This window comes from Oncorhynchus clarkii, chromosome 24 (genome assembly GCF_045791955.1).
Source record: "Oncorhynchus clarkii lewisi isolate Uvic-CL-2024 chromosome 24, UVic_Ocla_1.0, whole genome shotgun sequence".
Lineage (NCBI taxonomy): Eukaryota > Metazoa > Chordata > Actinopteri > Salmoniformes > Salmonidae > Oncorhynchus > Oncorhynchus clarkii.
This window is the reverse complement of record NC_092170.1, coordinates 1,711,754-1,732,321: the sequence shown is the minus strand read 5'-3', so window position 1 is coordinate 1,732,321 and position 20,568 is coordinate 1,711,754. Positions and strand designations below refer to the sequence as shown.

Here is a 20,568-nt window from a genome sequence, read left to right as displayed (position 1 = left end):
AGTTTTCTCAAGGGGTGTAGTACTTACTACTCAAGAGTGAAAAAATTGATGTACAAGTCACGACAATCTATCGGTTGAAAAGGTCAGATCACGTGTACAAAAAGACACCATAGAATCACCCATTATTTTTTGTCTAACAATTAAATTAACTATACTTATTTGCTTATTCACGATATTTTCTGAGTATCTCACTTTGAAGAATACACATTTTAAGAAATGGACTAGTCCATAAAGACATTACCTAATGACGTGCACATATAACTGGAATAGTACAACACAGATCACAGTGCAGTGGGCCAGGAGTCAAGGTTATGTAATCCACCCAATAGTACAAACTGTCTGCACATCCCTGAAACAAGTTACCTTCAGTCATATTGAAGGTATCCTCGCATAATGAAAGATTAAGGCGGGTAGCCTAGTGGTTAGAGCATTGGACTAGTAACTGAAAGGTTGCAAGCTCAAATCCCTAAACTGGGTTATACTGCCCCTGAACAAGGAAGTTAACCCACTGTTCCCCGGGTAGGCAGTCATTGTAAATATGAATTTGTTCTTAACTGTCTTGCCTAGTTAAATAAAGTGTATTTTGATTGTTGATAGTACCAAGAACAGATAGCAGTGTAGCACAGACCTGTACCTTATGGGATGATATCCATGGAATCAATAAATTTGTCAAGCCTTGTGGTATCTCACACACACACACCTGAAGATGGGGTATGAGATAGGTCCACAGTATATCATTTATTATTTTAGCAATAAGAGGCCATGTTATTGCACAATCACACGGACTATTCTGCTGTCCTTTTAATTTAGTAGAAATTATTCTGAAATGTCTAAGTCACACCCTAAACTGCTGTGCCATTATTATATTGAGCAGAAACTATCTTTATATTTATCCAAATCACAAATCTATACAGTAGCAACCCCAAAGCAACTAAAGTTGGGGATCATTGAATACTGCCCATGATCCTCTGTCACTAGTAAATAAGCCATGATTATAGAAATGTTCCGGAGAAGCTCCTATAGGATGAACCAGCGGATGCAGTTTCTGTGTATCCTCTTCATCTCACTGACCCTTGGATTTTGTCTGGTCCTTGCTCTTGAGCTTGGTGCGGACTACTGCAACAGTAGTGAGGAAGTTGCCCATGAACAGAATGAGGAAAGAGATTCCACACATTGAGACCTAGAATGACACCAGAAATTGTGAATACTGGCATAAGATGGGGAAGACAACTTTTTTATAATTATATAATAGAAAACTGGATGGCTTGTTGTCTGCTTTTATGGATGGGAGACTATAATCTAAAGGGCGTAATACGTTTAATAAATAAATCAACATTTTTATGTACAAGCCCCATGCCCTGTTCACACATTAACATTGCTAAGACATGAGGCCCTCTTTATCATTATCAACTGAATCACTTTAGGGGGTGAATGGAGCAAAGAATATGTCTATCAGGAAAGCTGTCTGGGGGCACACTGACCTGCCACTCTTGACAGTCTGGGAGCCGAGCCATCCTGAACAGAGAGAGTCCGTTGTAGAGTTGCCAAAACTGCAACACAAAACATCACGTTTCACACACACACATTAAGTAATACACACGTATGCACGCAGACACACACACACACAATACCAAGTGCTAGGTCAACAAAATGTTCAGGGCAGACCTGGGTTCAAATATTTGAAAAATACTTGATAAAAATAGTTTGAACACATGCTTGAGCCTGCCTGGAGTTCCCGATGGGCAGGGTTAGCAGTTTTAGGACTTTTCTATTTGTTTATTAAGCCAGGCAAGTTAACAGGCACAGATAAAGTATTTGAAATAATTATTTCAAGTTTGAAACCCAGGTCTGGTTCAGGAGCCACTAAAACATGATAAAGCATAATTCTACAATATGACTGAAGATTTACAGTGCCTTCAGAAAGTATTCACACCCCTTGACTTTTTCCAAATGTTGTTGTGTTGCAGCCTGAATTTTAAATGGATTAAATTGAGACTTTGTGTCACTGGCCTACACACAATACCCCATAATGTCAAAGTGGAATTTTGTTTGAAGAAAATGTTAAAATCATGAGTAAATTCAACTGAAATGTCTTGAGTTAATAAGTATTGAACCCCTTTCTTATGGCAAGCCTAAATAAGTTCAGGAGTTTAACTGTGCTTAACAAATCACAGAATAAGTTGCATGGACTTATTCTGCGTTAAAGAAAATCATGAAAACCACTATTAATGAATAACTACCCCATCTCTGTACCACACACATACAAATATCTAATTCGAGCAGTGAATTTCAAGCACAGATTCCGCCACAAAGACCAGGGAGGTTTTTCAATGCCTTGCAAAGAAGGGCACCAATTGGTAGATGTGTAAAAAAAAAAGAAAAAAAAGAAGCCCTTTGAGCATTGTGAAGTTATTAATTAGGCTTGGGATGGTGAATCAATACACCCAGTCACTATAAAGATACCTTCCTAACTCAGTTGCCGGAGAGGAAGGAAACTGCTCAAGGATTTCACCATGCCAATGGTTGTGATATGAGAAAACTGAGGATGGAACAACAACATTGTAGTTACTCCACCAATACTAACCTAAATGACAGAGTGAAAAGTCTGTACATAATAAACATTTTCAAAAACATGCATCCTGTTTGCAACAAGGAACTTAAGTAATGCTGCAAAAAAATGAGACGAAGAAATCAACTTTTTGTCCTGATTTGTTTGGGCAAATCCAACACAAAACATCACTGAGTACCATTCTTCATATTTTCAAGCATGGTGGTGGCTGCTAAGCACAGGCAAAATCTTAGAAGAAAACCTGCTTCAGTCTTCTTTACAACAGACACTGGGAGACAAATAATCACCTTTCAGCAGGACAATAACCTAAAACACAAGGCCAAATCTACACTGGATGACGTTAAATGTTACAATTCGTAAAAAATCTTACCAAGATGACTTTAAAGTTTCCTGAGTGGCCTAGTTACAGTTGTAACTAAAAATCAGCTTGAAAATCTATGGCAAACCTTAAACATGTCTTTGTTTAGCAATGATCAACAACCAACTTAACAGAGCTTGAAGAATTTTTAAAAGAATAATGGGCAAATATTGTACAATCCTGGTGTGCAAAGCTCTTAGACACTTACCTGTCACACCCTGATCTGTTTCACCTGTCTTTGTGCTTGTCTCCACCCCCTCCAGGTGTTGCCCATCTTCCCCATTATCCCCAGTGTATTTATACCCATGTTCCCTGTTCTGTTGCCAGTTCGTCTTGTCTTGGCAAGCTTACCAGTGTGTTTTTCCTAGTCCTCCTAGTTCTGACCTCTTGCCTGCCCTGAGACTAAGCCCGCCTGCCCTGACCTCGAGCCTGCCTGCCGGCCTGTACCATTTGGAACTCTGACCTGGTTTATTAACTTTTGCCTGTCCTCAACCTGCCTTTTGCCTGCCCCTTGTTGTTCAATAAATATCAGAGACTCGAACTGTCTGCCTCCTGTGTCTGCATCTGGGTCTGTGTCACTATACTTACCAAAAAATAGCCACAGTTGTAATTACTGCCAAATATGTTTCTAATGCATTGTCTTAGGGGGGTGAATACTTGCTGCCCTATGTACATAGTCATTGAACACTGGTAACTTTAATAATGTTGGCACACAGTTTTACCCTCTTCATATGTACAGTGGGGCAAAAAAGTATTTAGTCAGCCACCAATTGTGCAAGTTCTCCCACTTAAAAAGATGAGAGAGGCCTGTAATTTTCATCATAGGTACACGTCAACTATGACAGGCAAAATGAGAAAGAAAATCCAGAAAATCACAGTGTAGGATTTTTAATGAATTTCTTAGCAAATTATGGTGGAAAATAAGTATTTGGTCACCTACAAACAAGCAAGATTTCTGGCTCTCACAGACCTGTAACTTCTTCTTTAAGAGGCTCCTTTGTCCTCCACTCGTTACCTGTATTAATGGCACCTGTTTGAACTTGTTATCAGTATAAAAGACACCTGTCCACAACCTCAAACAGTCACACTCCAAACTCCAATATGGCCAAGACCAAAGAGCTGTCAAAGAACACCAGAAACAAATTCGTAGACCTGCACCAGCCTGGGAAGACTGAATCTGCAATAGGTAAGCAGCTTGGTTTGAAGAAATCAACTGTGGGAGCAATTATTAGGAAATGGAAGACATACAAGACCACTGATAATCTCAATCGATCTGGGGCTCCATGCAAGATCTCACCCAAAAATCCCAGAACCACACGGGGGGACCTAGTGAATGACCTGCAGAGAGCTGGGACCAAAGTTACAAAGCCTACCATCAGCAAGGGCATTGAAGATGAAACATGGCTGGGTCTTTCAGCATGACAATGATCCCAAACACACCGCCCGGGCAACAAAGGAGTGGCTTCGTAAGAGGCATTTCAAGGACCTCGAGTGGCCTAGCCAGTCTCCAGATCTCAACTCCATAGAAAATCTTTGGAGGGAGTTGAAAGTTTGTGTTGCCCAGCAACAGCCCCAAAACATCACTGCTCTAGAGGAGATCTGAATGGAGGAATGGGCCAAAATACCAGCAACAGTGTGTGAAAACCTTGTGAAGACTTACAGAAAACGTTTGAATAACAAAATATTGAGATAAACTTTTGTTATTGACCAAATACTTATTTTCCACCATAATTTGCAAATAAATTCATTAAAAATCCTACAATGTGATTTTCTGGATTTTTTTTTCTTCTCATTTTGTCTGTCATAGTTGAAGTGTACCTATGATGAAAATTACAGGCCTCTCATCTTTTTAAGTGGGAGAACTTGCACAATTGGTGGCTGACTAAATACTTTTTTGCCCCACTGTATATACTGTAAAGGTTTTCCTCCTCTTCATCTGAAGAGGTGTAGCAAGGATCGGACCAAGCTGCGGCGTGGTAAGTGTCCATGGTTGTTTATTTAAAAACATGAACTGAAAACTCAATGAATACAAAACAATAAACGTGAACAAAACCGAAACAGTACCGTGTGGAGAACAAACACAGACCCGGAAACAATCACCCACAAAACAACAGTGAAACCCAGGCTAAGTATGATTCTCAATCAGAGACAACTAACAACACCTGCCTCTGATTGAGAACCATACTAGGCCGAACACAGAAAACCAACCTAGAAACACAAAACATAGAATGCCCACCGAACTCACGTCCTGACCAACTAAAAAAACAAATAACACAAGAACTAGGGTCAGAACATGACATATACTATATTTTAGTCAAGGTTCATCCTATATAACTACTGCTGTACACATCTTTTCTATTCATATATTGCCCGTAATGTCTATACATACACATCATACACATACAATTGAAGTCGGAAGTTTACATACACTTAGTCATTAAAACTCGTTTTTCAACCACTCCACAAATTTCTTGTCAACAAACTATAGTTTTGGCAAGTCGGTTAGGACATCTACTTTGTGCATGACACCAGTAAATTTTCCAACAATTGTTTACAGTGTCACGACTCCGACCGAAGGTGGCTCCCCTTCCCGTTCGGGTGGCGCTCGGTGGTCGTCGTCGCCGGCCTACTAGCTGCCATTGATTATTTCCTCCCCCTCCTTATGTGTTTATTGAGTGCACCTGTTTTGAGTTGGGTATAATTAGTAAGGCTTTATTAGTCAGCCGGCCCGCCTGGTTCCTTGTGCGGGATTAATTATTGTGACCTTCTGTTTTGTGTAAACTTGTGTGCACGTCTGTGGGTTACGTGTTTTCCCATTTCGTGGGTTTTGCTGGACAGTTTAAGTCCCTCTGTTTGGGGCGTTTGTTTTGTTATACGCCCTGTGTTTTCGTGGGGTTGGCTTATGTTCGCCGTTTTTGTGCATTAAATTAGCACTCCCCTGAACTCTCTGCTTCCTGCACCTGACTTCTCACCCACTACACTCAGAACGTTACAGAATCCCGCACCCTGAGGAATGGAGTCAGCAGGAGCAACAGCCAATCCCCTCCCATCGATGGAGGAAAGGGTTCTACATCATACCACCGTTCTCCATCGGATCGGAACGGCTATGGATCAGGTGATGGAGAGAATGGACCGATGGGAGAGAAGTGGTCTCCTCTCTCCACCTTCGGCTCCCCACCTCAGGACTCCCCATCTCCCGACTCCAGCACCCTCCGTCTTACGCTCCCGAGGGTCTATGATGGAGCGGCGTCGGGGTGCCAGGGGTTCTTACTCCAGCTGGAACTGTACCTGGCCACCGTCAGACCCACTCCCTAGGGAGCGGAGAGGGTGAGTATCCTCATCTCCTGCCTCACGGGTCGTGCTCTGGAGTGGGCGAACGCAGTCTGGAATGGCCCAGACTCAGCGAAGGAGCACTACCCGGAGAACGATTATTCCATCTCCGGCAGGAGAAGAGGAGCGCCCAGGATTACGCATTGGAGTTCCGGACCTTGGCAGCAGGATCTGGGTGGAACGACAGGGCCCTTATCGACCACTACCGGTGTAGTCTCCGGGAGGACGTCCGCAGGGAGCTAGCGTGTCGGGACACCGCTCTTTCCCTGGATGAGCTGATTGACATGTCCATCCGACTGGACAATCTGCTGGCTGCCCGCGGGCGTTCGGAGAGGGTCCTGTGTGTTCCACCGCCCAGCACCTCCACTCCCGTTCCGATGGAGTTGGGAGGGACTGTGCCGAGGGGTACCGGAGGAGGAGGCTCCCTCTGCACCAGCTGTGGTCGGAGAGGACACACGGCCGATCGGTGCTGGGGGGGGTCCGTCTGGGAGTCGAGATGGCAGGCGGAACATTTCTCGATCACCCCAGGTGAGTCAGCACCAAACTCACCCAGAACCCCCTGTTGGTCACATGTTCGTCTGGATTTTTTTTCTTAAATTTTTCCCCTCTTCCCAGCATAGGGCGCTAGTCGATTCAGGCGCAGCTGGGAACTTTATGGATCGCGGACTCGCTATTAAATTAGGTGTTCCGCTTGTGCCGATAGATTCTCCCTTTCCCGTGCACTCCCTAGATAGCCGGCCATTAGGGTCAGGGGTGGTCAGGGAGACCACGGTTCCACTGGACATGGTAACGCAGGGGAATCATAGGGAGCGTATCAGTCTCTACATTATTGATTCACCTGCGTTTCCAGTGGTGCTAGGGATTCCCTGGCTGGCCCGGCACAATCCTAAAATTTCGTGGAGACAGGGGGTTCTCCAGGGGTGGTCAGAGGAGTGTTCTGGAAGGTGTCTGGGAGTTTCCATCGGTGCCACATCGGTGGAGAGTCCAGACCAGGGTCCCACGGTGTGCATTCCCCCCGAGTATGCCGATTTGGCAATCGCTTTCAGTAAAAAGAAGGTGACTAAATTACCACCACATCGACCGGGAAGGGATTGTGCGATAGATCTCCAGGTAGACGCTGCGCTTCCCAAGAGTCACGTGTACCCATTGTCCCAAGAGGAGACGTTGGCTATGGAGACATATATCACGGAGTCTCTGGGACAGGGGTACATTCGGTCCTCCATCTCACCCGTCTTCTCTAGTTTCTTTTTTGTGAAGAAAAAGGAGGGAGGTTTGCGTCCGTGTATTGATTATAGAGGTCTAAATGCCATCACAGTGGGGTTCAGCTACCCACTACCTCTCATTGCTACGGCAGTGGAATCATTTCAGGGAGCACAGTTCTTCACAAAATTGGATCTCAGGAGCGCGTATAGCCTGGTGCGTATTCGGAAGGGAGACGAGTGGAAAACCGCATTTAGTACCACATCGGGCCACTAGGAGTACTGCGTCATGCCGTATGGGTTAAAGAATGCTCCAGCCGTTTTCCAATCCTTTGTAGACAAGATTCTCAGGGACCTGCACGGGCAGGGAGTGGTTGTTTATATCGATGACATTCTGATCTACTCAGCCACTCACGCCGCGCATGTGTCTCTGGTACGCAGGGTGCTTGGTAGACTGCTGGAGCATAACCTATACAGGCTGAGAAGTGTGTGTTCTCCAAACGAGACGTCTCCTTTCTGGGTTTTTCAGCTCGGGGGTGGAGATGGAGGGTGACCGCAGTAAGGCCGTGCGTAATTGGCCGACTCCGACCACGGTAAAAGAGGTGCAGTGGTTTTTGGGTTTTGCCAACTACTACCGGAGGTTTATCTGGGGTTTTGGCCAGATAGCGGCTCCAAGTACCTCACTTCTGAAGGGGGGCCCGGTGCGGTTGCGGTGGTCAGCAGAGGTGGACGGAGCTTTCAACAAGTTGAAGGCGCTGTTCACGGATGCACCCGTGTTGGCGCATCCGGACCCCTCTCTAGCATTCATAGTGGAGGTGGACGCGTCCGAGGCTGGGGTGGGTGCCGTGCTATCACAGCGCTCGGGTACGCCACCAAAACTCCGCCCCTGCACTTTCTTCTCGAGGAAGCTCAGCCCAGCGGAGCGTAACTATGATGTGGGGGACCGGGAGTTCTTAGCGGTTGTCAGGGCTCTGAAGGTGTGGAGACACTGGCTTGAGGGGGCTAAGCACCCCTTTCTCATCTGGACCGACCACCAAAATCTGGAGTATATTCGGGCAGCTAGGAGACTGAACCCGCGTCAGGCAAGGTGGGCCATATTTTTCACCCGATTCCGGTTCACTTTATCGTATAGACCGGGCTCCCAGAACGTGAAGGCGGACGCACTGTCCCGCCTTTATGACCCGGAGGATAGGTCCACCGAACCTACTCCCATCCTTCCCGCCTCAAAGCTGATAGCACCAGTGGTATGGGAGGTGGACTCGGACATCGAGCGGGCGTTACGGGCTGAACCCGCGCCTCCTCAGTGTCCGGCGGGGCGGAAGTACGTGCCGCTCGGTGTTCGGGACCAACTGATACAGTGGGCTCACGTCCTACCTTCCTCGGGTCACCCTGGGGTGAGGAGGACAATGGGGAGCCTTCGGGGGAGGTATTGGTGGCCTACCTTGGCTAGGGACGTTAAGGTTTATGTCTCCTCCTGTTCGGTATGCGCCCAGAGTAAGGCTCCTAGGCACCTTCCTAGAGGGAAGTTACAACCCCTCCCCGTTCCACAACGGCCATGGTCACATCTATCCGTAGATTTCCTGACCGATCTTCCCCCGTCTCAGGGGAACACCACGGTTCTGGTGATTGTGGATCGGTTCTCTAAGTCCTGCCATCTCCTCCCGTTGCCCGGTATCCCTACAGCCCTGCAGACTGTGGAGGCATTATTCACCCACGTCTTCCGGCTCTACGGGGTGCCGGAGGACATCGTTTCTGATCGGGGCCCCCAGTTCACGTCCCGAGTATGGAGGGCGTTCATGGAGCGTCTGGGGGTCTCGGTCAGCCTGACCTCCGGTTATCACCCCGAAAGTAATGGGCAGGTGGAGAGAGTAAACCAGGAGGTGGGTAGGTTTCTGCGGTCGTACTGCCAGGACCGGCCAGGGGAGTGGGCGAGATACATCCCCGAAATGGCCCAGAACTCACTACGCCACTCCTCTACTAATGTTGAGTGTGTGTTGGGGTACCAGCCGGTCCTGGCACCGTGGCATCCGAGCCAGACCGAGGCTCCTGCGGTGGAGGAATTGGTGCAGCGCTCCAAAGAGACCTGGAGGGCCGTCCAGGAATCCCTTCAACAAGCTAGTGGACGGCAGAAAAAGAGTGCTGACCGCCACCGCAGTGAGGCCCCCGTGTTTGTACCGGGGGACAGGGTCTGGCTCTCGACCCGAAACCTGCCCCTCCGCTTGCCCTGCCGGAAGCTTGGGCCGCAGTGTGTAGGGCCTTTCAAAGTCCTAAGGAGAATAAACGAGGTGTGTTATCGATTACAACTCCCTTCCTATTATCGTATTAAACCCTCATTTCATGTGTCTCTCCTCAGGCCGGTGGTAGCTGGTCCCCTATAGGACGGTGAGGGGTCCCCGGCGTATACGATACGGGCCATTCTGGACTCGAGACGCCGGGTGAAGGGCCTGCAGTACCCCGTGGACTGGGAGGGGTACGGTCCGGAAGAGAGGTGCTGGGTACTGGTGGGGGACATTTTGGATCCGTCAATGTTGAGGGATTTCCATCGCCTCCATCCAGATCGCCCTGCGCCTCATCCTCCGGGTCGACCTCGAGGCCGGTGTCGGCGCGCTGCGGGAGCCGCGCGTCAAGGGGGGGGGTACTGTCACGACTCCGACCGAAGGTGGCTCCCCTTCCCGTTCGGGTGGCGCTCGGCGGTCGTCGTAGCCGGCCTACTAGCCGCCACTGATTATTTCCTCCCCTTCCTTATGTGTTTATTGAGTGCACCTGTTTTGAGTTGGGTATAATTAGTGAGGCTTTATTAGTCAGCCGGCCCGCCTGGTTCCTTGTGCGGGATTAATTATTGTGACCTTCTGTTTTGTGTAAACTTGTGTGCACGTCTGTGGGTTACGTGTTTTCCCATTTCGTGGGTTTTGCTGGACAGTTTAAGTCCCCCTGTTTGGGGCGTTTGTTTTGTTATACGCCCTGTGTTTTCATGGGGTTGGCTTATGTTCGCCGTTTTTGTGCATTAAATTAGCACTCCCCTGAACTCTCTGCTTCCTGCGCCTGACTTCTCACCCACTACACTCAGAACGTTACATACAGACAGATTATTTAACTTATAACTCACTGTATCACAATTCCAGGGGGTCAGAAGTTTACATACACTTAGTTGACTGTGCCTTTAAACAGCTTGGAAAATTCCAGAAAATTATGTCATGGCTTTAGAAGCTTCTGATTGGCTAATTAACATCATTTGAGTCAATTGGAGGTGTACCTGTGGATGTATTTCAAGGCCTACCTTCAAACTCAGTGCCTCTATGCTTGACATCATGGGAAAATAAAAATAAATCAACCAAGACCTCAGAAAAAATATTGTAGACCTCCACAACTCACAACGCCTGAAGGTACCATGTTCACCTGTACAAACAATAGTACGCAAGTATAAACACCATGGGACCACGCAGCCGTCATACCGCTCAGGAAGGAGACGTGTTCTGTCTCCTAGAGATGAACGCACTTTGGTGGGAAAGTACAAATCAATCCCAGAACAACAGCAAAGGACCTTGTGAAGATGTTGGAGGAAACAGGTACAAAAGTATCTTTATCCACAGTAGAACAAGTCCAATATTGACATAAGCTGAAAGGCCACTCAGCAAGGAAGAAGCCACTGCTCCAAAACCGCCATAAAAAGCCAGACTACGGTTTGCAACTGCACATGGGGACAAAGATTGAACTTTTTGGAGAAGTGTCCTCTGGTCTTATGAAACAAAAATAGAACTGTTAATGACCATCGTTATGTTTGTAGGAAAAAGGGGGAGGCTTGCAAGCCGAAGAACACCATCCCAACCATGAAGCACGGGGGTGACAGCATCTTGTTATGGGGGAGCTTTGCTGCAGGAGGGACTGGTGCACTTCACAAAATAGATGGCCTCATGAGGAAGAAAATTACTTGGATATATTGAAGCAACATCTCAAGACATCAGTCAGGAAGTTAAAGCTTGGTCACAAATGGGTCTTCCAAATGGACAATGACCCCAAGCATACTTCCAAAGTTGTTGCAAAATAGCTGAAAGACAACCAAGTCAAGGTATTGGAGTGCCATCACAAAGCCCCGACCTCAATCCTATAGACAATTTGTGGGCAGAACTGTAAAAGCGTGTGCGAGCAAGGAGGCCTACAAACCTGACTCAGTTACACCAGCTCTGTCAGGAGGAATTGGCCAAAATTCACCCAACTTAATTGCGGGAAGCTTGTGGAAGACTACCCGACACGTTTCACCCAAGTTAAACAATTTAAAGGTAATGCTACCAAACACTAATTGAATGTATGTAAACTTCTGATCCACTTGGAATGTGATGAAAGAAATAAAAGCTTAAGTAAATCACTCTCAACTATTATTCTGACATTTCACATTCTTAAAAAGAAGTGGTGATCTTTACTAGGATTAAATGTCAGGAATTATGAAAAACAATGTATTTGGCTAAGGTGTATGTAAACTTCCGACTTCAACTGTATATATTTATATTCTGGACTCTAACATTGCTCATCCTCATAATTATTCCTTTTTTTATTTTGGGGATTTGTGCATATTGTATTGTTAGGTATTACTGCACTGTTGGAGCTAGAAACACAATTTGACCAATAACATTTGATTTATATAATCAAGATGTGTTTTATTTGACATTTTTATAAATGTTCACATTTTTGTGTGTAGATTTACCAAAAATGACAATGAAATCCATTTTAATCCCACTTTGTAAAACAACAAAATGTTGAGAAAAGTCAAGGGGTGTGATTACATTTTGTAGGCACTGTATGTGTGATTTATTATGCAATCCCTATGTAACAACAAAGTAGCCTCAGTGTGACTCAGCATTACATAAGCAAACTAACTCCAGATCAACTAATGCTGAGCTGAGAGGAATCACACAGCCAGATCGCATACTCACATGACCAAAAAACAGGAAGGGCAGAAGAAATGTCAGCCCTTGCCACATCCAGGACTGAAATCCTTCTAAAAGATAGATGGACACAGCGTAGACGTAAACAAATGTATCTCAAATGTATCTGTAACTATGTAGCTATAACATGGAGGGTCATTGTAATTATTACATTGTGTCTCACCCACAGTCAGGTCCATGTTGTGTCTTTCTCCCAGGGTTCTTAGTCTGTACAGACAGCCGCTTTGATAGTAGTACTGCATACAGTGAACGATGCCTGTGATGCACACACACACACACACACACACACACACACACACACACACACACACACACACACACACACACACACAAAGAAGTGGTTGACATATTTTTTTAACTAGACAATTACTTGTAATTGTTGTAACACTAATGTATTCCTTGTTTTTTAAGTACGAAAGCTTACTTTGATACAAAGAGTAGGCGAGGAATTGGTTCCTGAAATTCTGGTACAGGTATCCATCAGGCCTAAGAGACATCAGACAATGACTTTTAAATACAGTGTACTATATTATATACTGTATACTGTTGAACTTCACCTCCTAACAGTTTAATACAGGATCATCTTTATATTGCTAATGCTCACCTACAAAGCACTCAATGGACTGGCGCCCACATACCTTACTGTCCTCCTGCATCCCTACACTCCCACCTGTTCACTGCACTCCTCGGACGCTGGCCTCCTCACCATCCTTCACACCACGCTCCTCTCCATGGGAGACCAGGCTTTTAGAACTGTAGTTCCCCAACTCTGGAACTCCCTCGCCACGTCAGGACCCCACAATCCATACACCTATTCATACCTTCACACAGGCTTACTCAGATTCTCTGTTGTCTTAGCTTTTATCTTCTGTCTAGTTCACTTCCCTGGTCAGTCTGTCCTTGTGTTTTGCACTTTTATATACAGCACCAGTCAAAAGTTTGGACACAACTATTCATTCAAGGGTTTTTCTTCATTTTTACTATTTTCTACATTGTAGAATAATAGTGAAGACATCAAAACTATGAAATAACACATACAGTGGGGCAAAAAAGTATTTAGTCAGCCACCAATTGTGCAAGTTCTCCCACTTAAAAAGATGAGAGAGGCCTGTAATTTTCATCATAGGTACACTTCAACTATGACATACAAAATTATTTTTTTAAATCCTGAAAATCACATTGTAGGATTTTTAATGAATTTATTAGCAAATTATGGTGGAAAATAAGTATTTGGTAACTGTGGCAAAGAAGGGGGTCGAGTGATAAATGGCAGATATGTGAGAGCAGAACTAATAAACGGGCTCTGCCCGATCACTAAAATGGCCACCCCTGTCAGAACTACAGATCACAAAATGGCCGACCGCCAAAACTACAAGTCCCAGAAGCAAGGGGAACCCTCAGAAGGTGGAGCCGACACACAGATAAAGGGTCAAGAAAAACCAGGAAGAGGGAGAGAGAGTGCTGGAAGGATCTATGAACAATAGAGAAAGAGATAATAGAGATTGGCTGGATTTACCGTGTATGAGCTGGATTGTTTTGGACTTACCTGTTGGCGTTTGGACCTGGACCTACCGAGAACCCGATTCGTGTACCGAACCCTGCTATCCTTGACCTCGCCTACGGCCTGGGTGGACCAGGACGGAGAAACAAACACACAGGTACTGTCCTGTTCGAAAGAACTCTCATTCTTGGGTGATTTGGTGACAGTTTACCACTTAATTTGCCACAGTCACCTACAAACAAGCAAGATTTCTGGCTCTCACAGACCTGTAACTTCTTCTTTAAGAGGCTCCTCTGTCCTCCACTCGTTACCTGTATTAATGGCACCTGTTTGAACTTGTTATCAGTATAAAATACACCTGTCCACAACCTCAAACAGTCACACTCCAAACTCCACTATGGCCAAGACCAAAGAGCTGTCAAAGGACACCAGAAACAAAATTGTAGCCCTGCACCAGGCTGGGAAGACTGAATCTGCCATAGGTAAGCAGCTTGGTTTGAAGAAATCAACTGTGGGAGCAATTATTAGGAAATGGAAGACATACAAGACCACTGATAATCTCCCTCGATCTGGGGCTCCACGCAAGATCTCACCACGTGGGGTCAAAATGATCACAAGAACGGTGAGCAAAAATCCCAGAACCACACGGGGGGACCTAGTGAATGACCTGCAGAGAGCTGGGACCAAAGTAACAAAACCTACCATCAGTAACACACTACGCCGCCAGGGACTCAAATCCTGCAGTGCCAGACGTGTCCCCCTGCTTAAGCCAGTACATGTCCAGGCCCATCTGAGGTTTGCTAGAGAGCATTTGGATGATCCAGAAGAAGATTGGGAGAATGTCATATGGTCAGATGAAACCAAAATATAACTTTTTGGTAAAAAAAGGACAAAGAATGCTGAGTTGCATCCAAAGAACACCATACCTATTGTGAAGCATGGGGGTGTAAACATCATGCTTTGGGGCTGTTTTTCTGCAAAGGGACCAGGACGACTGATCCGTGTAAAGGAAAGAATGAATGGGGCCATGTATCGTGAGATTTTGAGTGAAAACCTCCTTCCATCAGCAAGGGCATTGAAGATGAAACGTGGCTGGGTCTTTCAGCATGACACACCGCCCAGGCAACGAAGGAGTGGCTTCATAAGAAGCATTTCAAGGTTCTGGAGTGGCCTAGCCAGTCTCCAGATCTCAACCCCATAGAAAATCTTTGGAGGGAGTTGAAAGTCCGTGTTGCCCAGCAACAGCCCCAAAACATCACTGCTCTAGAGGAGATCTGCATGGAGGAATGGGCCAAAATACCAGCAACAGTGTGTGAAAACCTTGTGAAGACTTACAGAAAACGTTTGACTTCTGTCATTGCCAACAAAGGGTATATAACAAAGTATTGAGAAACTTTTGTTATTGACCAAATACTTATTTTCCACCATATTTTGCAAATAAATTCATAAAAAATCCTAAAATGTGATTTTCTGGATTTTTTTTCTGTCATAGTTGAAGTGTACCTATGATGGAAATTACAGGCCTCTCTCATCTTTTTAAGTGAGAGAACTTGCACAATTGGTGGCTGACTAAATACTTTTTTGCCCCACTGTATGCAATCATGTAGTAGCCAAAAAAGTGTTAAACAAATCAAAATATATTTGGTAAAAGACCAAGTCCACTATTTGGTAAAAGACCAAGTCCATATTATGGCAAGAACAGCTCAAATAAGCAAAGAGAAAAAACAGTCCATCATTACTTTAAGACATGAAGGTCAGTCAATCTTTTTCAAGTGCAGTCGCAAAAACGATCAAGCGCTATGATGAAACTGGCTCTTATGAGGCCCGCCACAGGAAAGGAAGACCTTGACTTACCTCTGCTGAAGAGGAAAAGTTCATTAGAGTTAACTGCACCTCAGATTGCAGCTCAGAGTTCAAGTAACAGAAACATCTCAACATCAACTATTCAGAGGAGACTGCGTGAATCAGGCCTTCATGGTCAAATTACTGCAAATAAACCACTACTAAAGGACACCAATAAGAAGAAACTTGTTTGGGCCAAGAAACACGAGCAATGGATATTAGGCCGGTGGAAATCTGTCCTTTGGTCTGATGAGTCCAAATTTGATATTTTTGGTTCTAACCGCCATGTCTTTGTGAGATGCAGAGTAGGTGAATGGATGATCTCTGCATGTGTGGTTCCCACCCTGAAGCATGGAGGAGGAGGTGTGATGGTGTGGGGATGCTTGCTGGTGACACTGTCAGTGATTTATATAGAATTCAAGGCACACTTAACCAGCATGGCTACCACAGCATTCTGCAGCGATAAGCCGTCCCATCTGGTTTGCACTTAGTGGGACGATTATTTGTTTTTCCACAAGACAATGACCCAACACACCTCCAGGGTGTTTAAGGGCTATTTGACCAAGAAGGATAGTGATTGAGTGCTGCATCAGATGACCTGGCCTCCACAATCACCTGACCTCAATCCAATAGAGATGGTTTGGAATAAGTTGGACCGCAGATTGAAGGAAAAGCAGCATATGTGGGAACTCCTTCAAGACTGTTGGAAAAACATTCCATGTGAAGCTGGTTGAGAGAATGCTACTTTTGAAGTATCTAAAGTATCTAAAATCTAAAATATATTTTGATTTGTTTAACACTTTTTTGTAATCTGTTACTCCCCAGCCCTGCACTTTTTTGGTTACTACATGATTACATATGTGTTATTTCATAGTTTTGATGCCTTCACTATTATTCTACAATGTAGAAAATAGTCAAAATAAAGAAAAACTCTTGAATGAGTAGGTGTGTCCAAACTTTTGACTGGTACTGTACTTACTTATGTAATATGTGATTTTATTGCTTTATTTCCTGCTGATTTTCTTGTGTATGTTAAGTGACTTTTGGGTGTTGTGAAAAGTGCGTACCCCTTTCCTGCAGTCAAATGACTAGATCGTCCTCTAGTGGCCTCATGGGTGGAATGTTAGTAATATTTTTCATAATTTCGTAATTAATAAACATTATTTAAATCAATTCGGTGTTTCTATGTCAAACGGTTTTGTTATATTTCAATCTTCTGTGATGTATATAAAGTGTAATATTGGGATGCAAACTCAAAATTGAATACACTTCAACTCTATATCTGACATGGTACAGGTGTCTTATTTTTTTAAACCCATAGCCATGTGTGTGAGGTGTATACTTTTGTTTCAAAGTCGATTTGTTTAAGACTACCAAGAAACACTAAGCGTGACCCTGATTTAGCCCACTGCAGTAAATGAACTTAAAATATTGACAAGGAATAGAAAATGCTAACTGGATTCTATTGTTTGCCATCTATCATACCATTGCTTGAAATGGAAACTTCCTATGAAAAAACCTACAGTGTGGTTGGTGGGTGATCAACTATTGGCAACAAGCGCTTCCTGAGTTTGCTCACCATGTCAGCATGACTCCAGACAGAAAGGCTGAGACGTAATGGTGGAAAACCCACCAGCCTTTGATCCTGAAACATTAACCAAATACAACAAGAAAATAATCAGAATAGGCAAATATGAAGAGGGAATACTTATATAAATGCATCATACTGTAGTAGTTACTATTTTATATATATATTTTTTTAACTTCTCCCCAATTGGTAGTTACAGTCTTATCCCATCGCTGCAACTCCCGTACTGACTCAGGAGAGGTGAAGCCACACTGCTTCTTGAGAAACTGCCCACTTAACCCAGAAGCCGGCCGCACCAATGTGTCAGAGGAAACACCGTACAACTGGCTTCCATGACAGCGTGCATGCTCCTGGTCCGCAACAGGAGTCCCTAGAGCGTTATGGGACAAGGACATCCCGGCCGGCCAAACCCTCCCCTAACCCGGACGACGCTGGGCCAATTGTGCGCCGCCTCATGGGTCTCGAACCCGGGTCTGTAGTGACCGCTGGGCCACTCGGGAGGCAGTAGTTACTATTTTGCCAAAGTAATTTGTTGTTGAGCAGTGTAAGAATGTATCATCTCTAGCCAGGGATTAGGTCTGAAGACTGACGGGCCTACCTGGACCCGTTGCTGATGAGGATGCTCTCCCGTACGGTGAGGGTGCAGTAGTACCACACCAGCAAGAAATTGAGGATTGCGTCAACAAATCTAGACAGGGTACAGACACACAAACAAACATGCGCGCACACAAACACACGCACGCACGCACGCTCACACAGAGAGAGAGATTCAGACACTAGACAGGGTTGAATGACATGATTGCTTATGGGTACCTTCATGTGTGTGCAAAGTATTACTGTTCTCAGATTTTTTTATGAATAGATTTTAGATGTGTATTAAAATGGGTTTTGTTGCAAATCGCTATATAGCCATTGTTAAGGTGAAATGGAATGTTTGTATCTTGTATATTTGACTGTGATATGTGGTTGTCTCACCTAGCTATCTTAAGATAAATGTACTAATTGTAAGTCGCTCATTTTGGATAAGAGCATCTGCTAAATGACTAAAATGTCAAATGTAAGTATTGATCTTTTTTCTTTACATTTAAAAAATATATATTGATGTCACAAATGTATCATTTGTATTTGTTCTTTATAAAAAAATGTTGTTCTTTGTCACATTTGACTGTGTAAAACCTAGCATCACTAGTTATTTCTCAGTGTGAGGCAGATACAGTATATAGCGTTTTGCAACAAAACCATCAAGTGTGTCACGCCCTGGCCATAGAGAGGCTTTTTATTCTCTATTTTGGTTAGGCCAGGGTGTGACTAGGGTGGGTATTCTATGTTCTTTTTTCTATGTTTTTGTATTTCTTTGTTTTTGGCCGGGTATGGTTCTCAATCAGGGATAGCTTTCTGTCGTTGTCTCTGATTGAGAACTATACTTAGGTAGCCTTTTCCCACCTGTGTTTTGTGGGTAATTATTTTTTCAGTGTGTGTTTGTGTGCACCTCGGTTGCGTCACGGTCTTTGCTGTTTACCTGTTTGTGTTCATAGCTATTCAAGCTTACCTGTAGCTCACAAAGCAATAACACATGAAGGTGAATAGGAGCAGTATAACTGTGAGGTACAGCTTGAATTTCTCATACTCATCTTTGTAGGCAAATCTGAGGAGGAAGAAACATTTTTCGAATCATGCAAAGTCACACTGTTGCCATCTGTTGAAAGATGATTTATGATTTGTTAATTATCAGCTCCATCTGATGGGGACATTTGGAATAGAATGACAAATGGGTTTATGGTTCACTAGATAAGAAGTACAGTATGTTCAAATTTCTAAGAGTTAGCAAATCCATTGAAGTGGAAGCTACTTACTTTGACTGTTTGCTCAGAAGAGTCACGCTTACATTGCCCAGAACAAGATTGAGATACAACCTGTAGTTTGTGAGATGTGAATGAGAATTGTTTTATTTAACTGGCATTTTAAATGTATAAATCCTCAGAATAGGAAAACAGCCAACAACTCTTTCACATGTCCCTCCCCTGAGACCTGTGAAATAATGTTTTTAATGTAGTGACACTCGTACCCATTTTTCTTTGGAAGGTAAGCCTCCATTTCAAAGAAAGTGTTGGGTCTTGCTTTGATGTGCTCCTTGATTTCATCCAAGGTTTTTACATCCTCCTCTGTCAGTCTCTCCTTATTGCATCTGTTTATAAAGGATGGATAGAGGGCCTTGAAAAACAGTGTTAGGGTGCATGAAACCGTTTAGAGAAGGAGAGCGAAGGTGTGTATGTGAGAGCGTGTATGCGTGTGCATTAACTTACTTCTTCATTAACTGAGACATGTCCTTAAGTCTACTCCGCTGGCGGGCGATAGACGAAGAGCAATTACTCTGCAGCTTGGAAACTTCCTCTAGTTTCTGCAAGTATAGCCGGTGGCTCTCCTAGTAACGGAATTTTAAATATCATCATATCAGTATAGAAGATACTGACAATAATGTATAGCCTATTACATCTATTCTAATGATTCTTCCTTGATGAACCACTGTGATTACTGTATGTAACACTGTAACTAAGTAAGCGTTTCAAGGTAGTCTACACCCGTTGTATTCGGCGCATGTGACAAATAACATTTGTATTAGAATAGGATCTGACATCTCACCTGAATCTGATGATACTCTTTCTCTAGACTTTCCCACTCTTGCAGTGCAGCTGTCAAACTTGGAGGCATATTTTCTAACTTTTGTGAGTTTCCCAATTGCTGAAATCTTAGTGTCCTCCTGGAATTGTGTCCTCTGGCTGGTAGAGAGGCCTTCTGCTTAAAATCACAGGCAATGTCAATAGGGTCTTGCTGTTAAGTCTACCAGAGAGCAGCTAGAGTCTATATGAACAAACTATGTTCCTGACAATGTAATGTGAAACGTTTTCAGGGAGTGTGTATTACGTGTCCACGGGCTGTTTATGGCAGGCAGTGAACTTTGACTTTGTTACAAATATGCTTGATTGACATGGACATTGTTCTCTCTTGCAATTATCTGTTTATCACATCTTTCATCACGTTCTCCCAATCCAACTCGTATTCTTCATTTATTACTTCTGCAACTAACACCAGTTTTGGACAACAGTCCTAGTGCAGTGTTGACTGTAGTATTATCTAAAATAAGGACGCACGACAACGAGGTTCTAGCTCCAGCATGTTTACTAACCTAACCCTCGCATGTCATACATAGGTACGGATACCCCCAAGGAACATCCTACTACAT

The 20,568-nt window shown here is 44.3% G+C and overlaps 1 protein-coding gene across 1 annotated transcript; it reads right to left on the bottom strand.

Moving 5' to 3' along the window:
• Positions 1-712: 712 nt before the first annotated feature.
• LOC139382786 (ion channel TACAN-like) lies at positions 713-20,036 on the bottom strand. The gene is made up of 12 exons (XM_071126933.1): positions 19,968-20,036; positions 19,631-19,749; positions 19,393-19,512; positions 19,181-19,240; positions 18,877-18,972; positions 17,926-18,015; positions 17,319-17,384; positions 12,821-12,882; positions 12,560-12,652; positions 12,385-12,449; positions 1,482-1,550; positions 713-1,180 (listed from the first exon to the last, which is right to left on the bottom strand). The coding sequence occupies exons 1-12, from the start codon at positions 20,034-20,036 to the stop codon at positions 1,064-1,066; spliced, it is 1,026 nt and encodes a 341-aa protein (XP_070983034.1). The 3' UTR covers positions 713-1,063.
• Between the last annotated feature and the right edge of the window lie 532 nt (positions 20,037-20,568).